This window comes from Dipteris shenzhenensis, chromosome 32, assembly GCF_047967505.1.
Source record: "Dipteris shenzhenensis isolate YYH24624 ecotype China chromosome 32, Dip_SZ_1.0, whole genome shotgun sequence".
Taxonomy (NCBI): Eukaryota; Viridiplantae; Streptophyta; class Polypodiopsida; order Gleicheniales; family Dipteridaceae; genus Dipteris; species Dipteris shenzhenensis.
The window spans coordinates 25383339-25404304 of record NC_141627.1 but is presented as its reverse complement, the minus strand read 5'-3'; the positions used below and the strand labels follow the sequence as shown (position 1 = coordinate 25404304).

At 46.0% G+C, this 20966-nt stretch overlaps 1 protein-coding gene across 1 annotated transcript in view; it reads right to left on the bottom strand.

Annotated features, from left to right (window-relative positions):
- Positions 1-1068: 1068 nt before the first annotated feature.
- The window catches only part of LOC147880509 (uncharacterized), a 185428-nt gene continuing 165530 nt past the window's right edge, over positions 1069-20966 (bottom strand). Inside the window, exon 13 of the mRNA XM_087371226.1 lies at positions 1069-1749. Within this exon, the coding sequence (XP_087227352.1) occupies positions 1072-1749 (678 nt within the window). The 3' untranslated portion in view covers positions 1069-1071. The remainder of the gene's footprint in view (positions 1750-20966) is intronic.

Below are 20966 nucleotides of genomic sequence, written 5' to 3'. Positions count from 1 at the left end.
ATTGCAGTTTCAGCGCTTGTGCTTCCTATACCCACGAATGGCTTCATCAATTGCTACGTATTCCCTCCTACCAGACCAACTGCCATGAACAACCGCTCTGATACCAAACTGTTATGTTAAAGTCTTGACACAACTCTCTAATTGAGCAAATACTCACGATCTGCACTGAATAGTCGCCACCCAACCAATACAACTTTCACAAAAACCCCTCATGTCCACAACACACAGGTTTTATAGATGTCCCCTCAACCTTAGACATCTCCAACTTGGCAACTTGCCAAGTGTCATCCACTCACAATGCCCGTTAGGTCCTCCACAAGGACCTCGTGTTTAACCTTTGGTCATAATATGCCCCTAGGCATTTGACCACCATAAAAAATATGAGCACTAGCACACGTCTAGTCTTCTCATATCCCCTAGTGAGAACCTCTATAACTAACCTTCGACCATTTTACAGAACAGAAGATACATAACTCCAAATTAATTGATTCAAACCTTATATATTTATATATATATTAAACATTTCGTGGTCACTCTAAAGATTGTTGTCAACTAATTCATGCGAGCTCATGCCACAGCTAACTGGAATTTAACAGGGAGGGACACGTCTCAATATGTCAGACCTAAGCTATTAGGGCTGATTCCATTCCCATTAGCATTTTAGGGGAGTGTTGTAAATCAAAGACTTACTTATGCATATGCTATGCTAAATGTGCGCATAAGAGGATTAGAGACTAATGCTGGAATAGTCATGTCGATCCTATTAGAGTTTGTATGCTTTACCTATTGTAGACAAAGTTAATACAGCAGGTGCACATTCTTCTCAGCCTCACATCCTCATCTCTCTCATTGTTTTCTGTTTGCTGTTTCCTAACTGGTTCTTGCTGCAGTTAATATACATTGTGATCTAGCAAGCCTCCGCCCCCCCCCAAAAAAAAAAGAACAAGCACACACGAATAGTTCTCAACAGAGAGAGATGCTCTTTGAAAGAAAAAACAAAGGGGTGCTACTTCAGCAACTACTGCATATACAATATCAAAGTTAATATCTTTACTTGCAGAAAAAAAAAGTTCAAGGAATCTGATCGTTAAGGGCCTTTTCAAGGTCTGTCAGCTTAAACAGAAGTGAGGGCTGCCTAACCAACTCACCTTGACCAGTTGTCTTAGGACGCGCAGACATTGGTGGTACTCCATCAACAGGGATATCTATATCATTGGTGTGCTTGTGTGTAGAAAACTTGGCTGAAATTTCCTGTAATTGCTTTGGAATTACCAAAGGATGGTCTCTTTCGTATGCACTGATGTACTTCTCTTGTTGCAAATACTCGGCTTCCTTTGGCTTAAACTGTTCTCTGCTCTCTGGGCTTGTTGACATTTTTCTGGCCTTCTTCTCAACTGTATCGGTCTCTAAATCTGGAGCAAGCCATATCCTGATGGAGTTATCCCACGATCCTGACAAATATTGATTCCTATTACTCAGGTATACAAGAGCATGAACTTGTTCTGTGTGACCTGTGTACACACACAGTTCTTCTCCTGTCAAGTCAAGCCTGTAAGCACGTATCGCATAATCTGATTGCATACTTATGAGAAGAAGCATGTTAGCTTCATCAACTAGAAGAGCCGTGACAGGTTCTTTTCTGTAGCATATTGACCGGATAGGGCAGAGTGACATAGGATCCCATAAGGCAATAGTTCCATCGTCTGAAGCCGTCAGCCAAAAACCATCATCCAAATTGCACCATTTCACCTAGTATTGGCAAAAATAATGTGTAAGCTTTCCCCATGTCATAACAAAATTGGAAGGGCGTTTCTATTTCAAAATCTGTATGCATTGAAACGTGAATGACTGTTCAAGTAAGCCTGAAGTGCAATAAGATCGGTTGACTTATGAAATAGTTATTCTAGCCGTCATGTGAAGCTAAAATTGGTGAAGCCCTGATTTATTTCAGCCAATCCTGAAACTCAACTTTAAAAAATGCCACCTGTTTAAGGTTTTTTTCTCCAAAAAATTAATCAATTAAGGCTTTATGTTTTTTCTCAGTTTAATAAGCGCTATGCACTGAAAACACATAGCAGTACCAAAATCGATAGCTAGAGTACCACTTTTTTGCCATCAAACAAAATGTTAGCTATTTCTGCAATTTATATATCGGGTGTGCTTGGCCTAAATTGGGACCAGCACAATGATCTGGCTTGGTTAGGGGGATCTTGTTAGGGAATCCCATGCCTTATGCTCACCAGCAATCATTAACATCAGGTAGTGAAACGTAGATTTATTTATGAGAGTGCTGCACATGATTTGATTGCAGGACGCAAGCAATGGTGAAGGAGGGAGAGGGACTCATCTAAGAAACTGTACTTCCATTCACACAACAAACTATCCACACCAAACTGTACAACGTAACTCCCCCCTCTCAGCGAAGCAACAACTCATACATGGAACCACTCCACCTTAACTTTCTGGAATCCTCCTCCTCTATTCCCCTTCACACATAGTCCTAAATCTTAAATTAAACCATTCTACACCCCCGACCATGGGATCACGTCTTACACACGGAAAGAAAACCCCATAACTCTCTCTCCGTGACTCCGATTTTCGTGACTTCAGAGTTGTCCCGGAGCCATAGCGAAGTGGGGTTACATGGCTCGACATTGTTTACTCACTTTTGCAGAAACTAATTTTTACATATGACATCCCCGCCCCCCCCCAGTTGCAGAATACACAGCGCGTGCTCGGCAGCTGCATCAGCTCAACTTCTCCAAGGAAAGCCCCTCAACCTGTATCAAAAGCATAATGAGTAGAATTGCCATCCACTGTAAAATAACTCATCAAGAGACTCAAGGCCTTCCTAGCCCCCACATGCATATTTCCCACCATGTGAGATAACAAAAACAAAAAAGCCTCAACAAAGGCAATGCCATAAAACACGTTCATCCAAGTTACACCATGCTTCCCCGAACATGGCCAAGGCATAGGCCAACAAACAAGAGTCTTCTAATACCAACTCGATACTGTGAAGTACTCATACCCACATGACCATGCATAGCATCCAACAAACCAGCAACCTCTCCCCTTGCTGGGACACCACTGCACTCCATTCATCATTAGGCATCACACTTGCATCATGAGGCTGGCTCATCTCCACATAAGCCACAACCTCTGAGGTCACCTCCACACACATAGATCCCTGGGGCTCACCCAGACCGTGATCTATAACCAGAGACCCCTCAACAGGCTCCGCTGCCTCATCCCTGCAAGCTGGAATACTCTCAAAAACCACATCACTTGAGTCATTTCCAGGAGCACATGAGCAACCCCCCCATCTGAAGAATGCTCATAGAAAAGACCTGAAAGACATCCATCCTTAGGCACATCACCACCCTGACTACTATGCATCATGTCATCAATGAGAGCTTCACCCTCACTCACATCCTTTGTCAAAGCATCAGAACTTCAACCTCTTAATCATGCACAGCCAAAGTTTCATCCTAAACAATCATCATCTCCTTCACTTACTCACATACAAGGACATGATCAACTTCCTTCTTCTTCACCAAAGGTGAAGGCAACATAGCGTCAGCATAATCTGCCACTAGAAAAAAAAGTGCATTGTCATCTTTCCTGCCATGCCACCACACTCAGCCACATCTTGCAACTTCCATTCTTTTCTCTCAGGAAAGTACACTGCTTTATCAAAAGACACCGTTTCCCTCTTCAAAACATACCTGCAAAACTAGGGTAACAATGCATCCACAAAGGACTTCAATTTAAAATGTTCCAAAGCACCATCACTCTGAACCGGAAGTGATGTAGAGCATTGATGTGTGGAATCAAGCTGGAAGAGAGAGCTGATCAAGTGATTCGATCAAGCAGGAGGGCTGGGTAAGCCCACAAGTATGTTAAGAACAAGCTTACAAACAAAACTAGCCATAGCTAGGAATGAAGATATTTTATATTCCGAAGATGCTTGGGAGCTTTGCATAACAACATGTGAGACGGAATCAAAACGTAGATGCATGGCTGAGATATGATATAATTGGAAAGTGAATAAGGGCAGCCTGGCAGAGAGCTACAAAAGAGGATTATGTATTAGTTTGCATAGAGAAATCCTGGGTTGATTTGTGGAGAAGGCAGGCGATGGTGTGAAGAGAGTGATGATGTCGATGGAGGAAACGCACAAGCTTCAAGGTATTTCCTGCATGGGTGTTTCTTGGAGCTTTGTGGAGGTTGTTGGGATTTTGCATTATGGAGAATAAACAGGAAATTGTGCAGGAAGAGGGCTGTTTTGTGGGTGTTTTGAGGCCTTTTATTTTTTGAAGGTGTTGCCAGGGTTTTTGTTTTTGTGTACTGTGATGCCCAATCGTATGCCTTGATGTGGGGACACTTGAAGGAGGCATTCAGTGATGTGGGGACACTCAGTGATGCATTACCCATTCAGAAAAATATTACAAAGTCAAAGGTTGATTTCAGGATTCAGCTCAGTTTCAGATTTCATCGAGGGACTTGGAAGGTTTTTCTGATGTATGGGAGTTGATCAGTTATGAAACAGGGTTTTGATGCAGGAAACTAATTGATAGCATGAGGTGTATTACATGGTCGGTGGACCATTATGAAGTTGCTCTATTTGAGAGGTCTTTGAGGTTGTTTGACTTTGGTTTTGAGGTAGATGGTGAACTGATGTATGTATAAGGTGGTGAAAGACTATAGGGTGGACATGCTTTGGGTATAAGTTGGAGGTTTGGTTGGTTTTTGCTGGGTAACAATTTGCGGGTTGTCTTTGACGGAGCTGCGAGTGTTCTGTGAATCCAAGGGGGAGGACCCTGAGGTCATGTGGCTCATATCAGTGGCCTGAGGTAGAGTAAGCTAATATCTTAGGTGACTTTCTTGAGGGCACTGCACTCATGTGGTTGCTGTATTTGAGAGGTCTTTGAGGTTGTTTGACTTTGGTTTTGAGGTAGATGGTGAACTGATGCATGTACAAGGTGGTGAAAAACTATAGGGTGGACATGCTTTGGGTATAAGTTGGAGGTTTGGTTGGTTTTTTCTGGGTAACAATTTGTGGGTTATCTTTGACGGAGCTGCTAGTGTTCTGTGGATCAAGGGGGAGGACCCTGAGGTCATGTGGCTCATATCAGTGGCCTGAGGTAGAGTGGGCTAATATCTTAGGTGACTTTCTTGAGGGCACTGCACTCATGTGGTACAGGTCTTTGTCTCTGACAGTCAAGAGTTGTTGGAATGCCTTGTCATGTGCCTTAGTCAAGAAGTTCAAGGTGAGAGAGTATCCTTGCAAAAAATTGAGGGTTTAAGGCAGTCTGAAGGAGAGCAAGTGTTCTAGGTGGCACTTAGGTTCGAGAGTTGTGGACAAAGTACTTAGATGCACTCCCGTTTCTTGTGGCCTCACATACATCCACTTTACCCTTCTATGACTCGCGTCAATTTCAAAAAGCGTTGCCTTCTTTCAGCTCGTATTCACAAACTCACAAAATGGCTTCGTCCCTGCTCCTTGCTTCAAGCTCATCACCAAATCTTAGATTGATCCCTTCTGTGCTCTTGACCTCAAGCTCCTCAAGCTCCCACGCCCTTCTCTTCCTACATGGCCTCAGAACTTGGAAGCTCAAACTGTACACTTTCCCTTTCCTCCACGACCACAGGCTTACCCGACATCTCCACCAAAATGAAACGTAGATTTATTTATGAGAGTGCTGTGCATATTTCGATTGTGTGATGCAAGGAATGGTGAAGGAGGGAGAGGGACTCATCTAAAAAACTCAACTTCCATTCACACCCCAAACTGTACAATGTAACTCCCCCATCTCAGCGAACCACCAACTCATACATGGAAACCACTCCACCTCAACTCTCTGGAATCATCCTCCTCTATTCCCCTTCACACCTAGTCCTAAATCTTTAATAAACCATTCCACCCCCCCCACCTCCAAATGGGATCACGTCTTACACACGGAAAGAAAACCCTGTAACTCTCTCTCCGTGACTCTGATTTTCGTGACTTCGGAGCGTCCCGAAGCTCTCAAGATTCCCCATCTCCCTTTGGACTCCATAGCGAAGTGGGGTTACATGGCTCTTTTTACACTTTTGCAGAACCTAATGTTTACATATGTTAGTAGTGAGGTTCGAGAGAGGAAGTCCTACAAGAGCGATGGCCAAGACAGAGGAAATCCTACCGTAGAAGGCTATGAGACGCACACTAGCCACTTTCCAGTGAGAGGTGCTATCATCTTAAGCTAATAAAGAAGCTGTAAATTAGGTACGAGTCATGATGTGTTAAGCTGTGATGTAATCAAGTGGCAGGTGGCTAGATTCCATGATGTGATCTAGGGATACCTTGAGCTATGTAAGGCAAAGTTTGGCTAGATTCCATGATGTGATCTAGGGATACCTTGATTTACGTAATGATGAACTTGATGTTTTGGTTTTCAACGATCTTGCTTCTTCCACATAAGATTTGATCGTGTGTATTTTCTATTTCCTGAAGCATGAGTTCTCTTTTCGAGTACACATCAGGCTCCTACAGAGAGCACACACACAGCTACTAATAATTCAACCACTAACTGTGGATAGGAGGAAAAACCTTATTCAAGGGAAAATTGTCCCTGACCTTCTAACCTTATTAATTCACTGACACTACCTTAATGTTTCCTTAGGCTCATACATAGTCTGAAAGACATGTCATGCACACAAAGCAGTCCGCCAAGACTTGATTTGAGGAATAACAAAGAAATCAAGGCAAGTGCCTCGGCATCACGGGCATCCCATCTTCTCTGATTAGCTGTGACAATACAAATACTGATGGTGTTGGTCCATCCACTACTGCAGCCTGCGTTCTACCAGGTGTGGCTGGTGCATTAGTTGCAGCATTGACAGGTCAGGGTTCATCCTCATTCACTAGATCCCATTAACCTTTGGCAGCGAACACATTTTTAACCATGAAACTCGTGAATGCAGATTAGAATCTCCAAGCATCGCATTTACTCTGTCTTAACGAAACCAGGACACCAAACCCCAATACAAAGAGGTTTACTATAATCATAGCATTTGATAAGATGGCACATCACTCATGTATTAGGACAAGCCTTTGCCAACTTCAAGTAGAACAATCACAACAATTGGTCTTGAAATAATTGTGGCACATTTTTAGCCAAATCCAAGGCAATCAATGTTCAAAATAGTAATGTATCGGACTAAAGCATGTGCTTGCAGCACTTGACATAAATACTAGACGAACAACCACTTGATTACCCGACATTTATGCTAAGAGATTTAAAATTTAAATATTGACATGCTTGGCAAATCTTCAGCAAGTGCCATTAGCAAAACTCATGGAACAAAATAAACTGCATTTAGTGAATAAAACGACAACAACAATTCATGAGGAATGATTAGTGCCATCGAGTTGTCTTCCTGGACAAAGCTCCACCAAATAGATTATCATTTCAGCAAAATGCACGAACTGTCCCAAAAAATTCGCTTGCTGTGAATGGTTTCTGCACCAAATAAATGTTCTCTACAGGTCAATGCTTGGCTAAACAAGTTCACACTAAATGTACTTTCAAACATCTATTCCCTTGGCACGAGAGCCAACAAGAATCAAGGGCAAAGAAATACTCGATCTGCAAACAAAAAGGACTGAATCCTTGCAAGGCAAATACCCTGCAGCAGGTTGAACTGCTCATGATCAAAACCACCTCAAAGTGACTGGACAGAACGAATTTTGAAGCAAATGCACCTTCCTCTGTGTGAACTCAACAGTAAAATCAACAAAACAGAGAACACCCTGTCTTTCATGAATTTGGGCCTGTTTTTGTTTGAAAACGACCTAGAGCAGCTTGTTTCTTGTTTGAAACTGCCAGGATAGTGAAAGATTGTTTGAACAGGTCTGAAATCAACCTCAAATCAGAGGCAGCAGCTCAAAACGGCACAAAAAAAGAGGCATCTGCTCAAAAAACAGGTGCAATTGTTCAAAATCAGAGAATCTGATCTGGAACAGGTGCAACCAGGCTTGGAACACAGGCAGCAGTCCGCGAACAGGTGTGGCCAGGCCTGAAACAGTAATAGCAGCTCCGCACACACACACACACACACACACACACACACAATTTGGACTGGGATAGCAAGGTTTAGTGGCCTGGCTTTCACTTATTGGACCTTAGACTCAATCACTAACTATGGTTAAGGGGAAAACCTTCTAACCTTATTAATACATTGACACTACCTTTATACTTCCAACATGAAGGTAAATTACCTTTCCAAGGTACTTGCTTGCCAAAAGTGCGTCATTGCTGCTGATCGGCAGATTGGACCAGTGCTATGGTTTTTGGCCTGCAAAATATATCGATCCAAAGAGAAAACTATGCTGCCACAATGAATAAAATATAATATACTACATCTTTATCCAAGTGATTTGGAGATCTCAATATGTGCCCAGCTCTCATAAATCCCAGATAGAATACCAGATCCTAAGACTTGGATTCATAATAAGTTATTGATCTTATCTTTCATTTGGTGATCACCAATAAAAGAATCTGTAGCACCTACTGCATACCAAAAGATAGTGATGATCATCTACACCACTATAGATTAAGAATTCCTTTGCCTGTCAAAGATTTGTTAAGGGAAGATATTCTGGTGATTAATGACAGGAAAATGAAGGCTGATCCTTGTATTTGTGCACAATAAAATATCAAATGCCAGATTCTCCCATAGTTTCTGGATTTACAAAATGGGGGATAAGCCTAAGTTTTTGCTTTTGGAGGTGTACCTTATGATATTTACAAGTTTACAAAATTTTCTACTGAGCTAGACTGTCTTACAATAGACATATAAAATAGCCCTACCCAGCTTTTACGTAGACTGTGTCTAAGGGGAGGGGTTCCTATCCTTCCGGAGGTGTTACCGGAGGCCAAAGGCCACTGGCGTGAGAAGCATGAGTGTTGCAATGCTCTAATGCAATGGATCGCACAGAGTGCATCATGCAGTGGTGTGCGAGTGTCGTATGCTGTGCCACAGTGAACAACGACGTACGAGTGTACTATGCTAAATGACAATCACTTGAGAACTCCACAACATAAGCAGAAGAAGAAAACCTCGTCATACACTAGTGAACAATCCCCATATCGGAAAGAGAGAAGAAAAATGAGGAAGTGACCAAGATGGCCAAAGTACATATCACTGGACCGGTGTCTACAGGTCACAAGTCGCAAGTCACAAGAACACACGGGTCTATCCCCATAGTAGACAGAGGGTACACACAAGTCTCTCCACACTCTCTCCTTGGCGAGCTCGTAGCTCCAGCGTCTATCTCTCCTCACACTCTCCTTTCTCCCGCTCCAGTGCCGAACGCTGAATGCTCAATGCTCAATCTCCCCTCCCCTCTCCACCTTCGCCCTCATTCTCATCCCCGCCTTGGAGGGTCCCTTCTTCGCTAAGAATCTCCCCCCCCCCCCTTCTTCCCATTGGTCATCCTCTTATCTCCTTAGGTGTTGAGGATAGCCATTGGGTCGCTGTCTCTCTTGATGGCTACGGCGACTTCCTGACTTCCTGACTCGCCAGCCTCTTCTAGTCAGGATGGTGTAAATTCTCCATGTGCAGATGAGCTGGATCACTGCACCACTGAACCACTGTGTAATTGTAAATACTCCTGACTTCTCCATGTGCTAAGCTCACTCTCCATGTGCGCAGCTCTCGATGAGATCACCTTGGACATGATACTCCTGGTTGACCTGTGGTTGACATGTGTCGATGCATGGTTGCCTCGGATAGTACTCCTAAATAAACCCGTGTAGTCAACTCCTCGTGTCGTGTGGCTGACTTGTGTTGACACATGGTCAACATGTGGTCAACACCTGTCGTCATGTGGTCAACGTCTATCGATATGTGGTCAATGCCTATCATCATGTGGTCAGGGTGTTTCTATTGTAACAGTTTTCCCCGCCACTATCATTCACCGTCCCGGTGAATAAAAATGGAGGAGGGAACCCGTCTAAAGGAAAAAAAGAACTTACAAACCATTGATATGGTGATGGAGTAGGAAAAGAAAATGTTACAGACCATGTGGCTGGCCTTACAAGTAAATCCAAAATTTGTATTAAGATGAAACTGTGAAAATAAACTGTTGCTTGATGAGGGACATCATGGGAAATTGCAAAAAAATTGAGTACATCCTGAGGATAGGACACCCTGATATTTACATTGAGAGCCAATTAGCCTGTCAAAAATCTAACAGTGCAAAAAAAAACCAGAAACCCATGTATCCAAATACTGAGGGAGGTCATCAGTAGCCTTCCCCTCTTCTGCCTTCGTATGTAGCTCTATGGCTTTTTGCTCACCCATCTCCTCTGCCCCAGTCATATGTAGCTCTGGATGGTGTGTTTCCTCCTCAGCCTCAATCGTGTCCATCATGTTTCTCAGATTTTCATACTTGGTCTTATACCGGTGGTAGCGCTGGTAGTAATGATCCTTTGCCCTTGCAAGGTGGAATGGGAAGTCTGGAGGGTGGCCAATTGTGTCCGAAGGTCTGTGAATTCTTCCTCCATGGATGAATGCTTCTTTTCCAATTCAGCCACTCTAGATTCTGATTTTTTCTGGGCAATCTCGTCGGAGGAAGACAACGACTCCTTTAACTGGGCGATCTCTTGCTGAATCTGGTTACCTCTGTGGCATGCTAGCTTTGCAAAGTTGCCAGATCTGTTGCATGCTAGCTGCATACTGTTGTCATTTCTGCTTCCCATTCCTGCTTGTGACTGTGGTGGCGATCCTCAAGGGCAGCCCGCTGAATGTTCCAAGCGATGTCACGCTCGTGAATAGCTGAGTCCTTCTCTTTCTGCCACCTTTCCTCCTATTGCCGAAGTGTCACCTCTGTGGTGCGTTGTTGGGCTACTTGAGCTCTCTCGAATTCTAACTTCAAATGTTGCTTCTGGGAGAGGAGCTTATGAGCATAACCTGTGGAATTGAAGACGGCTGTCCCCAGCTGCGTGAAAGTGTCATCTATGATATGCTGAGCAAGATGTAGGGACCTCTTCATCCAAGCGTACCTATTGGTGTAATTCAGCCTGTCGGCCAAATTAATCACGTCTCCCAATTCCTCGAACATCTCAGGGAGAGCTCCCTCTTCCTCCATAGACAAGTTGCCTGTAGGTGCCAATTGATCTAAGTGCACAAAACATGACGTGGCCCTCGAGGTCTTCTTGTTCTGTGCGAGGCATTCCTGCAAAGGAATGGTGAAGATTTGATTCAGATCCTCCTCTTCGCCACATACTGGTGAGCATTTCCTATCAAGAACAGATAGTATTTTGCTGTAATCTTCATTCTGCTTTTCCACAAGAGAAACATTTGAAAGCGATGGGCCTAATGAAGCAGCTATGTAAGCTGTGAACATATCATTTTGATGAAGGGCTGGGCAATCCACAGACTTGGGCAAACTCCCTTCCTCAAATACCTCCTCTGATGGTGAAGTGGCTGGTGGTGGATCTCCTGGGGAGGGGCTCCCACTTCTGTCTCTACTCCTGTCTCTGCCCTGTGGAGGTCTTGGTGGAGAGGCCAAAATGTGAAGTACGCCCGGAGAAGACGGCCCCCGAGAAAGCCCGTGGGAGTCAAGTCCTAGAGTAAGATCCAGATCCAACACATGGTTGGAGGTCTCCTGAATTGTGGTGTTGACTGCATCTATGAAAGTGGTGGCGAGGGAAGATGGAACAGCTGCAGTCCGTCGGGAAGGTCGCAAAAATACACTTTTCGAGGAAGTCACTAGTACAACACCCATCGTCACACATACAACATGGGGTGTACCTGGTGCAACCAGACCCACTGAAACTCTAGAGGTCCCTGGAGAAGCCTGGACAAGTGTGACTGATGGAGATGCAAGTCCAGGCACTGGCGAAGTGACTGATGTACGAGACATGTCACAGAATGTACTAAAGAAGCTTCGGGGCAGACTGAATTAGGTTGCGCTCGCCGAGGCGCCCTCCTTATCGAAAGAAGAGAGAAGGCAGGAACTAGGGAAGTGACAGTGGAAGAGATGGCAGAGGCGATGATAGGAGGGGGGAGGGATGACAAAGGGAGGCGACCTATGACAATGGAAGGAGGGTTGGCCTTCCACTGGTAAAGTAAGAAGGTGAGGTGTGGCCCACAGGTACAGGTATATGTTCCCCGATGCTTGCGGACCGTGTTACGGAAGGCAAAGTAGAAGAGTGAGGTGAAATCGTAGGGAGTGACGGAAAGAATGGAGTCGAGGGCAGAATGGATCGCCTTGGTGATGAAGAAGTGTCCCGGGGCAGAGTAGAAGTGAGTGAAAAAATACCTCGCTAAAAGCGTCTCTCTGCTGTTTCCCTCGAGAACCTTCTTGCACTCATGTCCACGCCGATCAGGTCTACACTTTGACAAGAAGGACAAGAATGTGAGTGACTCGGTGTGAGGTGGCAAAAAAAGGAGTGTGGGAAGACAGAGATATGTGCATACGAGACTAGGAGTGAACATATGACGGGAATTCAAGAATCCAAATGTGTCTGTTGCAAAGTCATAAGACTGAATAAACGCAGTACACATTTGGACGTCCACCAAGGGAAGTGTGACAGCATCAAACTCCATGGGAGACATGCGGGCTATCTCATCAGGTGACAAGATGCTAGACAGCTTGAGTGTCAAGGAAAGGTTTGAAAACCACCCGAATGATCGAGGAAGATGAAGAAGGGGGTGGAAGGTCGCTAGCTGTACTTTGTGGGGCCAAATCACCACCACCGGTACTGTGCCCACTGGATGCCTTCGATGTTGTCTTGATAGTACCTATGGAGGGCAGATTGTCAGAGCCTCCATGATCTGAATCAGAGGAACTCGAAAAAGGGGATAGCTCCTCATCTAATATGATAGTGATCTTGTTGGAGGGAGGTGAATCTGCAAGTGCTCGAGGGCGTTTGGAAGTGCTCTGTGGTGTAGACCCGACATCCAGGTCATCTGCAGTACGTTTGCCAAGTGATTGCATGGAGGGTGGTCCTGATCCTGTTCTGCGGGCTGCCCGAGCTATATGAAAGTCAACGAATAGAGTATCTCGGGGTAATTTGGGTTTGTACTAGCGGCGAGGGGCACGGGAAGGCATGAACGATGGCTCCCTATGGAGAGGCAAAGAGTGAGGAGGTGGTGTCGATGTCGAGGTCTGGAGAGGCAAGGACTGAAGAGGGGGTGCTGATGTCAAGGCCAACAAGATAGGAGCATGTGGCTGGAAAGGCCTATCGAGACTCTGGAGAGGAGTGTGACAGATTGATTGGAGAGAGGAGAAAGGATTAGTAGCCAAGAGGGGAGCGGTAGGAGAGAGAGAGGGAGGGGATTGCGTTGATCTGAGGGAGAGAGGGGGGGGTTGCGTTGATCTGAGGGAGGCAGGGGGGGGTTTGCATTGAAGCAAAGGCAAGAGTGGGAGGGGGGGGGTGTTGCAGGAGAGGGAGGAGGGGTAGGGGGTTGCGTTGCAAGAGAGGGAGGGGGGGTGCGTTCAGGAGAGGTAGGGGTGGGAGGGGGGGGTGCGTTGAAGGAGAGGGAGGGGTGGGAGGGGGGGGGTGCGTTGAAGGAGAGGGAGGAGTGGGAGGGGGGGGTGCGTTGCAGGAGAGGGAGGAGAGGCAGGGGGGGGTGCATTGCAGGAGAGGTAGGAGTGGGAGGTGGGAGGTGCATTGAAGGAGAGGGAGGAGTGAGAGGGGGGTGCGTTGCAGGAGAGGGAGGAGTGGGAGGGGGGTGTGTTAAAGGAGAAGCAGGAGGGGGGGGGTTGCGTTGAAAGAGAGACAGGAGTGGGAGGGGGGGATGCGTTGCAGGAGAGGGAGGAGAGGTAGGAGAGGGAGGAGGCGTAGAAGGAGGAGGGGGTTGGCGGGTAGAGGGAGAGGGAGAGGCACATAGGGGGGGCATGTAGAGGGGAAGGGGAGGCGGGTGACGGGAACATAGAAGGTGGCGGGAGGAGGTGCGTAGAGGGCTGCGCAGAGGGTGGCGGGTAGGGGGGTGTAGAGGGGTACGTAGAGGGTGGTGATTAGGGGGCTGCCTAGAGGGTAGGGGGGTAGAAGGGGGAGCTACATAGAGGGTGGTGAGAGGGGGTGGCGTAGAGAGGCTATGAGGGTGCAAGGAGAGGAGCTGAAGATAGAGAGCAAGAGGAAGTAAAGGCCCAAAGAGGAGATGATGGAAGGCCCAAGGATGGCGGAAGCAGATGGAAGAGGAGCTGGAGTAAGAGATGTAGTAGAGGAGATGGTGCTAGCAGGAGGCGTGCAAGGCTGGAGTGGATAGAGGTGACAAAAGAAAGGGTGATACATTGGGGGGAGGATTGTCAAAAAGCAAGAGAAAAGTTGACAAAAAAGCAAGAAAGCTAAAATTAGTAGGGTGCTAAAAATAGCGCTTTTGAGTGTAATGTGTAAGGCGGTGGAGAGAACCGATGAAGGGAAGAGAGCCAAAAATCAAAACCGCCAAACTTAACGGAATCCACCAAAAATAGCATATTGGCAAATTTAGCATATTCTCCAAATTCAGCGAAGTGCTAAAAATTAGTTGAAAGTGCATCACAAGGATGATGGAAGATGGAAAGAGAAGGTTTTGGTAAGAGAGAGAGAGATGGAGTGTGACAAAGGGTGGAGAGAGAAAGTATTGGTAGGAGAGAGGTGGGAGAGTGACTTAGGGTGGAGAGAGAAGGTGTTTGCAAGAGAGAGGTAGAGGTGGACATAGGGTGGAAAGGGAATGAGTTTGTAAGAGAGAGGTAGAGGTGGACAGAGGGTGGAAAGAGAAGGGTTTTGTAAGAGAGAGGTGGGGGGTCGGACATAGGGTGGAAAGAGAAGGATCTTATAAGAGAAAGGTGGGGGTTGGACATATGGTGGAAAGAGAAGGGTTTTGTAAGAGAGAGGTAGGGGTAGGGTGGAAAGGGAAGGATTTTGTAAGAGAGAGGTGGGGGGTTGGACATAGGGTGGAAAGAGAAGGGATTTGTAATAGAGAGGTATGGGGTGGACGGAGGGTAGAAAGAGAAGGGGTTTGTAAGAGAGGTGGGAGGTTGGACATAGGGTGGAAAGAGAAGGGTTTTGTAAGAGAGAGGTGGGGGGTTGGACATAGGGTGGAAAGAGAAGGGTTTGTAAGAGAGAGGTAGGGGGTGGACAAAGGGTGGAAAGAGAAGGGGTTTGTAAGAGAGAGGTGGGAGGTTGGACATAGGGTGGAAAGAGAAGGGTTTTGTAAGGAGAGATGGGGGGTTGGACATAGGGTGGAAAGAGAGGGGTTTGGTAAGAGAGAGGTGGGGGTTGGACATAGGGTGGAAAGAGAAGGGGAAAGTGACACAGGATGAAAAGGGAAGGCCGTAGTTAGAGAGAAAAAGTGACACGGGATGAAAAGAGGAGGCCGTACTTAGAGAGAGAAAGTGATAAGAGATGAAAAGAGGAGGCCTCACTTAGAGAGAGAAAGTGACATGGGTGAAAAAGGGAGGTCACACTTAGAGGGAGGCCTCACTTAGAGAGAGAAAGTGGCATGGTATGAAAAGGGGAGGTCGCACTTAGAGAGAGAAAGTGGGACGGGGTGAAAAAGGGAGGCCTCACCTAGAGAGAGAAAGTGGCATGGGGTGAAAAGGGGAGGTTGCACTTAGAGGCAGAAAGTGGCATGGGGTGAAAAGGGAGGCCTCACTTAGAGAGAGAAAGTGACACTGGGGTGGAAAAGGGAGGTCGCACGTAGAGAGAGAAAGTGGCATGGGGTGAAAAGGGGAGGCCTCACTTAGAGAGAGAAAGTGACACTGGGGTGGAAAGAGAAGGACCCATGTAGAGAGAGAAAGTGGCACCAGGTGTAGAGAGGACCCTTGCACATCGATGCTCTGCTAGTGCCTCCAAATCCCACAAGCGTTCCATTGTGCAGGCTTCAAAGTTATCATTTTTGTATGGAAGAATCCTGTGGGTGTCAAGATGAAATTCATAAGGCATGACAACCTCCAGTCCATAAACGAGTTGAAAGGGTGAATACCTAGTACTCGCCTTGTAAGCAGTTCGATAGGCAAATAAAGCAGCTAGAAGTATGTCATCCCAATCTGCTAAAGAACTTAGGCAAAGATGATGCATGATCCCGCACATTGGCACGTGGGTAATAGGGAGATGAAAATTTGTGAACTATTTGTAGCAGGTGAACCAGTGCAGCAATGGTGTCATTTAGGAAGTGAGACCCTCTATCACTCATCAACTCAATAGGACAGCCAAATCGAGAGATGATCTAGTCATATAAAAAATGTGGCTACTACCTGGGCTATACAGTTCTTGACTGCCTTGGCTTCGACCCATTTGGTTCCATAGTTGGTGGCAAGCAGAGCATACTTGTTCCCTCGGCGTATGGCAGGAGAGATGGGTCCAATGAAATCCAATCCCCAACGATAAACGGGGGCACCGGAGTGAATGTTTTGAGAGGAAGGTATTCGCGCCTTGTAGGCTTGGGGCCTGCTCGTTGACATGAATCACATCGGGTCACATGAGCATGGCAGTCGCGGAAGAGCTTGGGCCACCAGAACCCCGCACGCATGATCTTCCAAGCGTGTGCCTCTTCAAGAATGGATTGTGTCTCATGGGGAAGCACACATCGTCTCAAGATCTGGTCCTTCCCGAGCTTGTACAATTGACCTGCAATCAACTTAAAAGGAGCTGCTTAAAGGATCCACTTGCTTTTCTCTATTGGAGTCAGACCTGGAGGAAAGCCACCTGTAGACAAGAGGGGTACTATGTTGGCATACCATGGTGGGAAGCAATCCACCACAAACAGGCATTCATCAGGTGGTGCCATCACCTCGAACAAGCCCGCATCGGGTAATTCATCAATGATACCACTGGCTAATTCCCTGGAATGTAACCTGGACAAGTGGTCTGCACGTTGATGCAGTCTCCCAGCCCTCACCACAATGTCGAATTCAAATTCTTGAAAAAGAAGAATCCATTTCCTTAACCGGTCACCAAGAGTAGGCTTATTCAATAAATACTTAAGAGCTTGATGATCAGTGATGATCACAAACTTGTTGCCCAAGAGGTAGTGACGATACTTGGTCATGGCATAAACCATGCCGAGGCCCTCCCTTTCTGTGGTACTATGATTGCGTTCTGCTCCATTGAGTTGTCGACTGGCGAAGTAGATGGGCAAATCAATCTTGGTATCTTGGTTAGGTTGAGCCAGTATAACACCTACTGCCCACCCACTAGCATCCACATGGACATGAAAAATTACATCCCAATTGGGCTGCCTGAGGATGGGGGCCTTCACGAGGCGATGCTTTAGATCATCAAAGGCTAGTTGTTGCGGGGTGGCCCAAAAAAAAGATTGGTCTTGACGTAGGAGTTATGTCAGTGCAACAACAATGTCGCCATAGAAACGTATAAACCTTCGGTAATATCCTACATGCCCTAAGAAGGACTTCACCTCTTTGGGTGTACGAGGGATAGGCAATGAGATGATCACCTTTACCTTTGCGGGATCCGTAGTCATGCCCTCAGCATAAAAAATATGACCAAGAAGAACACCTCGGAGTGCGAGAAAGAAACATTTGTCAGGGTTCAAACACAAGCGCACTTCTCTGCACTTATCAAAGACCCATCTCAACTTATGTAGATGATCATTTCGTATGGCCGAATCAAGATGGGAGGCCGATTTACCATTAAAAACAGAGAAGTCATCTAGAAATACCTCAAGAAACTTGCCGATATTCTCCTGAAAGAGTTTGGTTACAAGTCGTTGAAATGTTGCTGGGGCATTACATAATCCAAAGGGCATCATTCGGTAGGCGTATGTTCCCCATAGAGTGACAAAGGTAGTCTTGGGCTGATCCTGTTCTTTCACTCAGACTTGGTTGTACCTGCTATATCCATCCATGAATGAGTATAAATCATGTCCTGCCATTGTCTCCAATACTCTATCTGTGAAGGGAAGGGGAAACCTATCACGTTGTGTTGCAGCATTCAAACTAAGTTTGCCAGTCTCTCTTTTGGGTACAATGACAATTCCGCTGACCCAATCAGAGTAATCCACTGGGTAGATTAATCTTGCTTGCTCCATTTTCTGTATATCTGTTTGGACTGCCTTGTCATAGTTGGGATTCATGTGGTATGGACCTTTAATCACAGGGTCTGCATCCGGATATAAGTCGATGCGATGCTCCATGAAATCAGCGGGCACCCCCTTCAGATCCTTGTAGGACCAGGCAAAGACATCCACAAATTCTTTAAAAAGGTCAGTAACTGCAGCTAGAAGATAGTCATGTTCCCAGCCCCAAGTGGCTAACTTCAAATCCGAGGTTGGTCCTCAGTCCCAATGTTGAGATACCGCCAGTTCTGTGCCTCATCAACAGGGGCAATGCATTGGGATGTTGAGGTACTTGGTTCACCCATTCTTAGTCCTGTATGTGCTGGAGTATCTTCAAGGGGAAAATCCCCCTCCACTTCTCTCAACCAAGATGGGGGGTAAGTAACTGGTGGGTTCTCGGGCACGGACTGAGATGTAGAATTAGTAGATGTTGCAGATGTTGTATGCCTTCGACACCTCGGTGCCTATTTCAGCATGCCCCGGTAAGGTAAGCCTTCCACCTCATAAGTGGTTTCAGGAAGGTCTTGAACTGAGGGGTGGTTGGCTTCTGATAAGAAAAGGTCAAGCAAAGTGAGATCGGCCATGTCCTCATCTCCGTATCTGGTATGCACCCTGGGTCCCCCCAAGACCTCAAGCTGTTGGTGGTGATTCTCCTCAAGTTCAGCAATGTCTATGTCACTTTCTTCTAAATCACTATCACCATCAATTTCTTCTTCACTAGTGTTATTGTCTTCTGTATGACCATCACTGTACTCAGCAATACCATGGTTGTACACCGTAGTACCATCATTGTACTCTGGAGTACCATTGGTGGGTTGTGCAATACCATTGTACTCAGTAGTACCGTGGTTGTACATCGTAGTACCATCATTGTACACTGGAGTACGATTGGTGGGTTGTGCAATACCGGCCTCGTATACAGTAGATCCATGATTGTATCCTATAGTACTATCAGCATCATTTTGACCAATGTCCTCCATGTCGGCCACTAGACGATCATCAATGTTCACTGCAGTACCATCATTGTCCTCAGTACGATCAGTGGTGTCCACTGTAGTACCCCTAGTCACCATTCTCTTATACATGTGTGGACTATTGCAAAGTCCAAAGGGCATCCTTTTGTAAACTAGTTCAGCTAGACCCTGTGCATGTGGTTCCAGGTGGACTTTTGATACTGCAAGTAGGTGTTCTTCGGGATCTTCTTGTTGGCATAGTTCCACCATGTTGACGGCTAGGAGCCCAGGGCTCCCATCCAATCCCAAATGACAGCTTCCTCATCTTCTTGATCAGCCCGATCCAACAAGTAGGTCAAACTTTCGAATCCTTCCAGGGTTGTCTCCTCATTGATATCTTGGTCACCACCCATGGGCAGTCCCCACAAGCCCAATGCTCCTCTTCGGCTCCGGCTTGTTCTTCAAAATCCTCCTCTCCTAGTTCTATTGGTATGTGCCTTGCCTGTTCTGTGACCATATCTATTTCAAGGGATGTGGATCCCAGGGGCAATTGAACTTCATCAGTTGACCAATCCTGAATGGCCTTTGTGAACCGCAACCATGGCCTACCAAGAAGTAGAGGGTAAGTTTGTTCATTTTCGGTCATATCAAGGACAACAAAATTGGAGAGAAAAGTTACTCCGCCAATCTTCATGTGAACACCTTTGACTGCACCCATTGGTTTTACTCTGCGTTGATCAGCCATGCGTACTTGAAAGTGAACATCACTAATTTTTGGAGTGTACCTTTCGGCATAATATTCACGGCTGCCCCACCAATAAGGAAAATGTCCTTCAGCTCTACTCCATGAATCTCCACGGTGAGCTTGGGACTTTGTTCACAAGTGAGGGTAGCATAGATAGAGAAGTGGTCCGGTGTAGACCCATGCCCTACCAAAGCTTTGGTTAATGTGACTCCATTTGAGGCTTTGTATGGCTTTAAGCCAAAGGTTAGTCAGTTCAGAGTTTTTGGCTCAGTGGCATATGCTTTGGTTCAAGATGCACATCGGACAAAGCTTGATGACAAGAGTGTCAAATGCATTTTCGTGGGGTATAGCACTGAAAGTAGGAGATTTAGGCTTTATAATCCCACTACCAGGAAGGTAATAATCAGCATAGATGTTCTCTTTGCTGAGAATGAGTGCATGCAGCCTGCTAGTGCAGACTTGCCACCATACGATGACACCCTTTGGACATCATCCGGTTTGAGGATGATAAGACGGAGTCTCTTGATGCTTCCCCTTCTAATTCTCATAGTTTAGATGGCTTGCCACATGTTGAGGATGGCTCTCTCTCAAATGTTTCAGATTTGCAGCCAATTAATGAGAATAGACCGCCTCATGTTTGGAGGCATTATCAACGTTGTGAGGCCACTAAAGATGTTGATGCAGCTCCAAGTGGTACAGAAGAGAAATCTATTCCACGTTGGGCAAGGTTGACCATTCAAGATGCAAAGGATCAGCCTACTTTGGGGAAAACCAGGGCCAACACTCAAAAATATCAGAAAAAGGTCAATTTTGCTTTGATAGCCTCACTGATGGAAGCTGAAAATGAGCCTCAGAGCTTCAAGGATGCTCAGCATAATCCAGCATGGCAGAAAGCTATGGAAGCTGAGATTAAATCCATTGAGAAGAATGCCACATGGGATTTGGTTGATGCACCTATTGGAAAGAATGTGGTTGGCACGAAATGGATTTATAAGGTCTACACCAAACCACTTCTCTGCCTACGGTGTAGACCACTACTCCTTGTTTGAAGATCTTATGAGTTTCAAGCCCAACCTCACTCTACGACAACTTTGTATGTTGTCCCCCCAAATCAAGCATCAGACCATTACATTTCTTAACCGCCTCCCAGGAGGTCGACAGAAGGGATCTACTCCGAGCGAGCCAACACTAGAGACATTACCGGCTCAGCATGG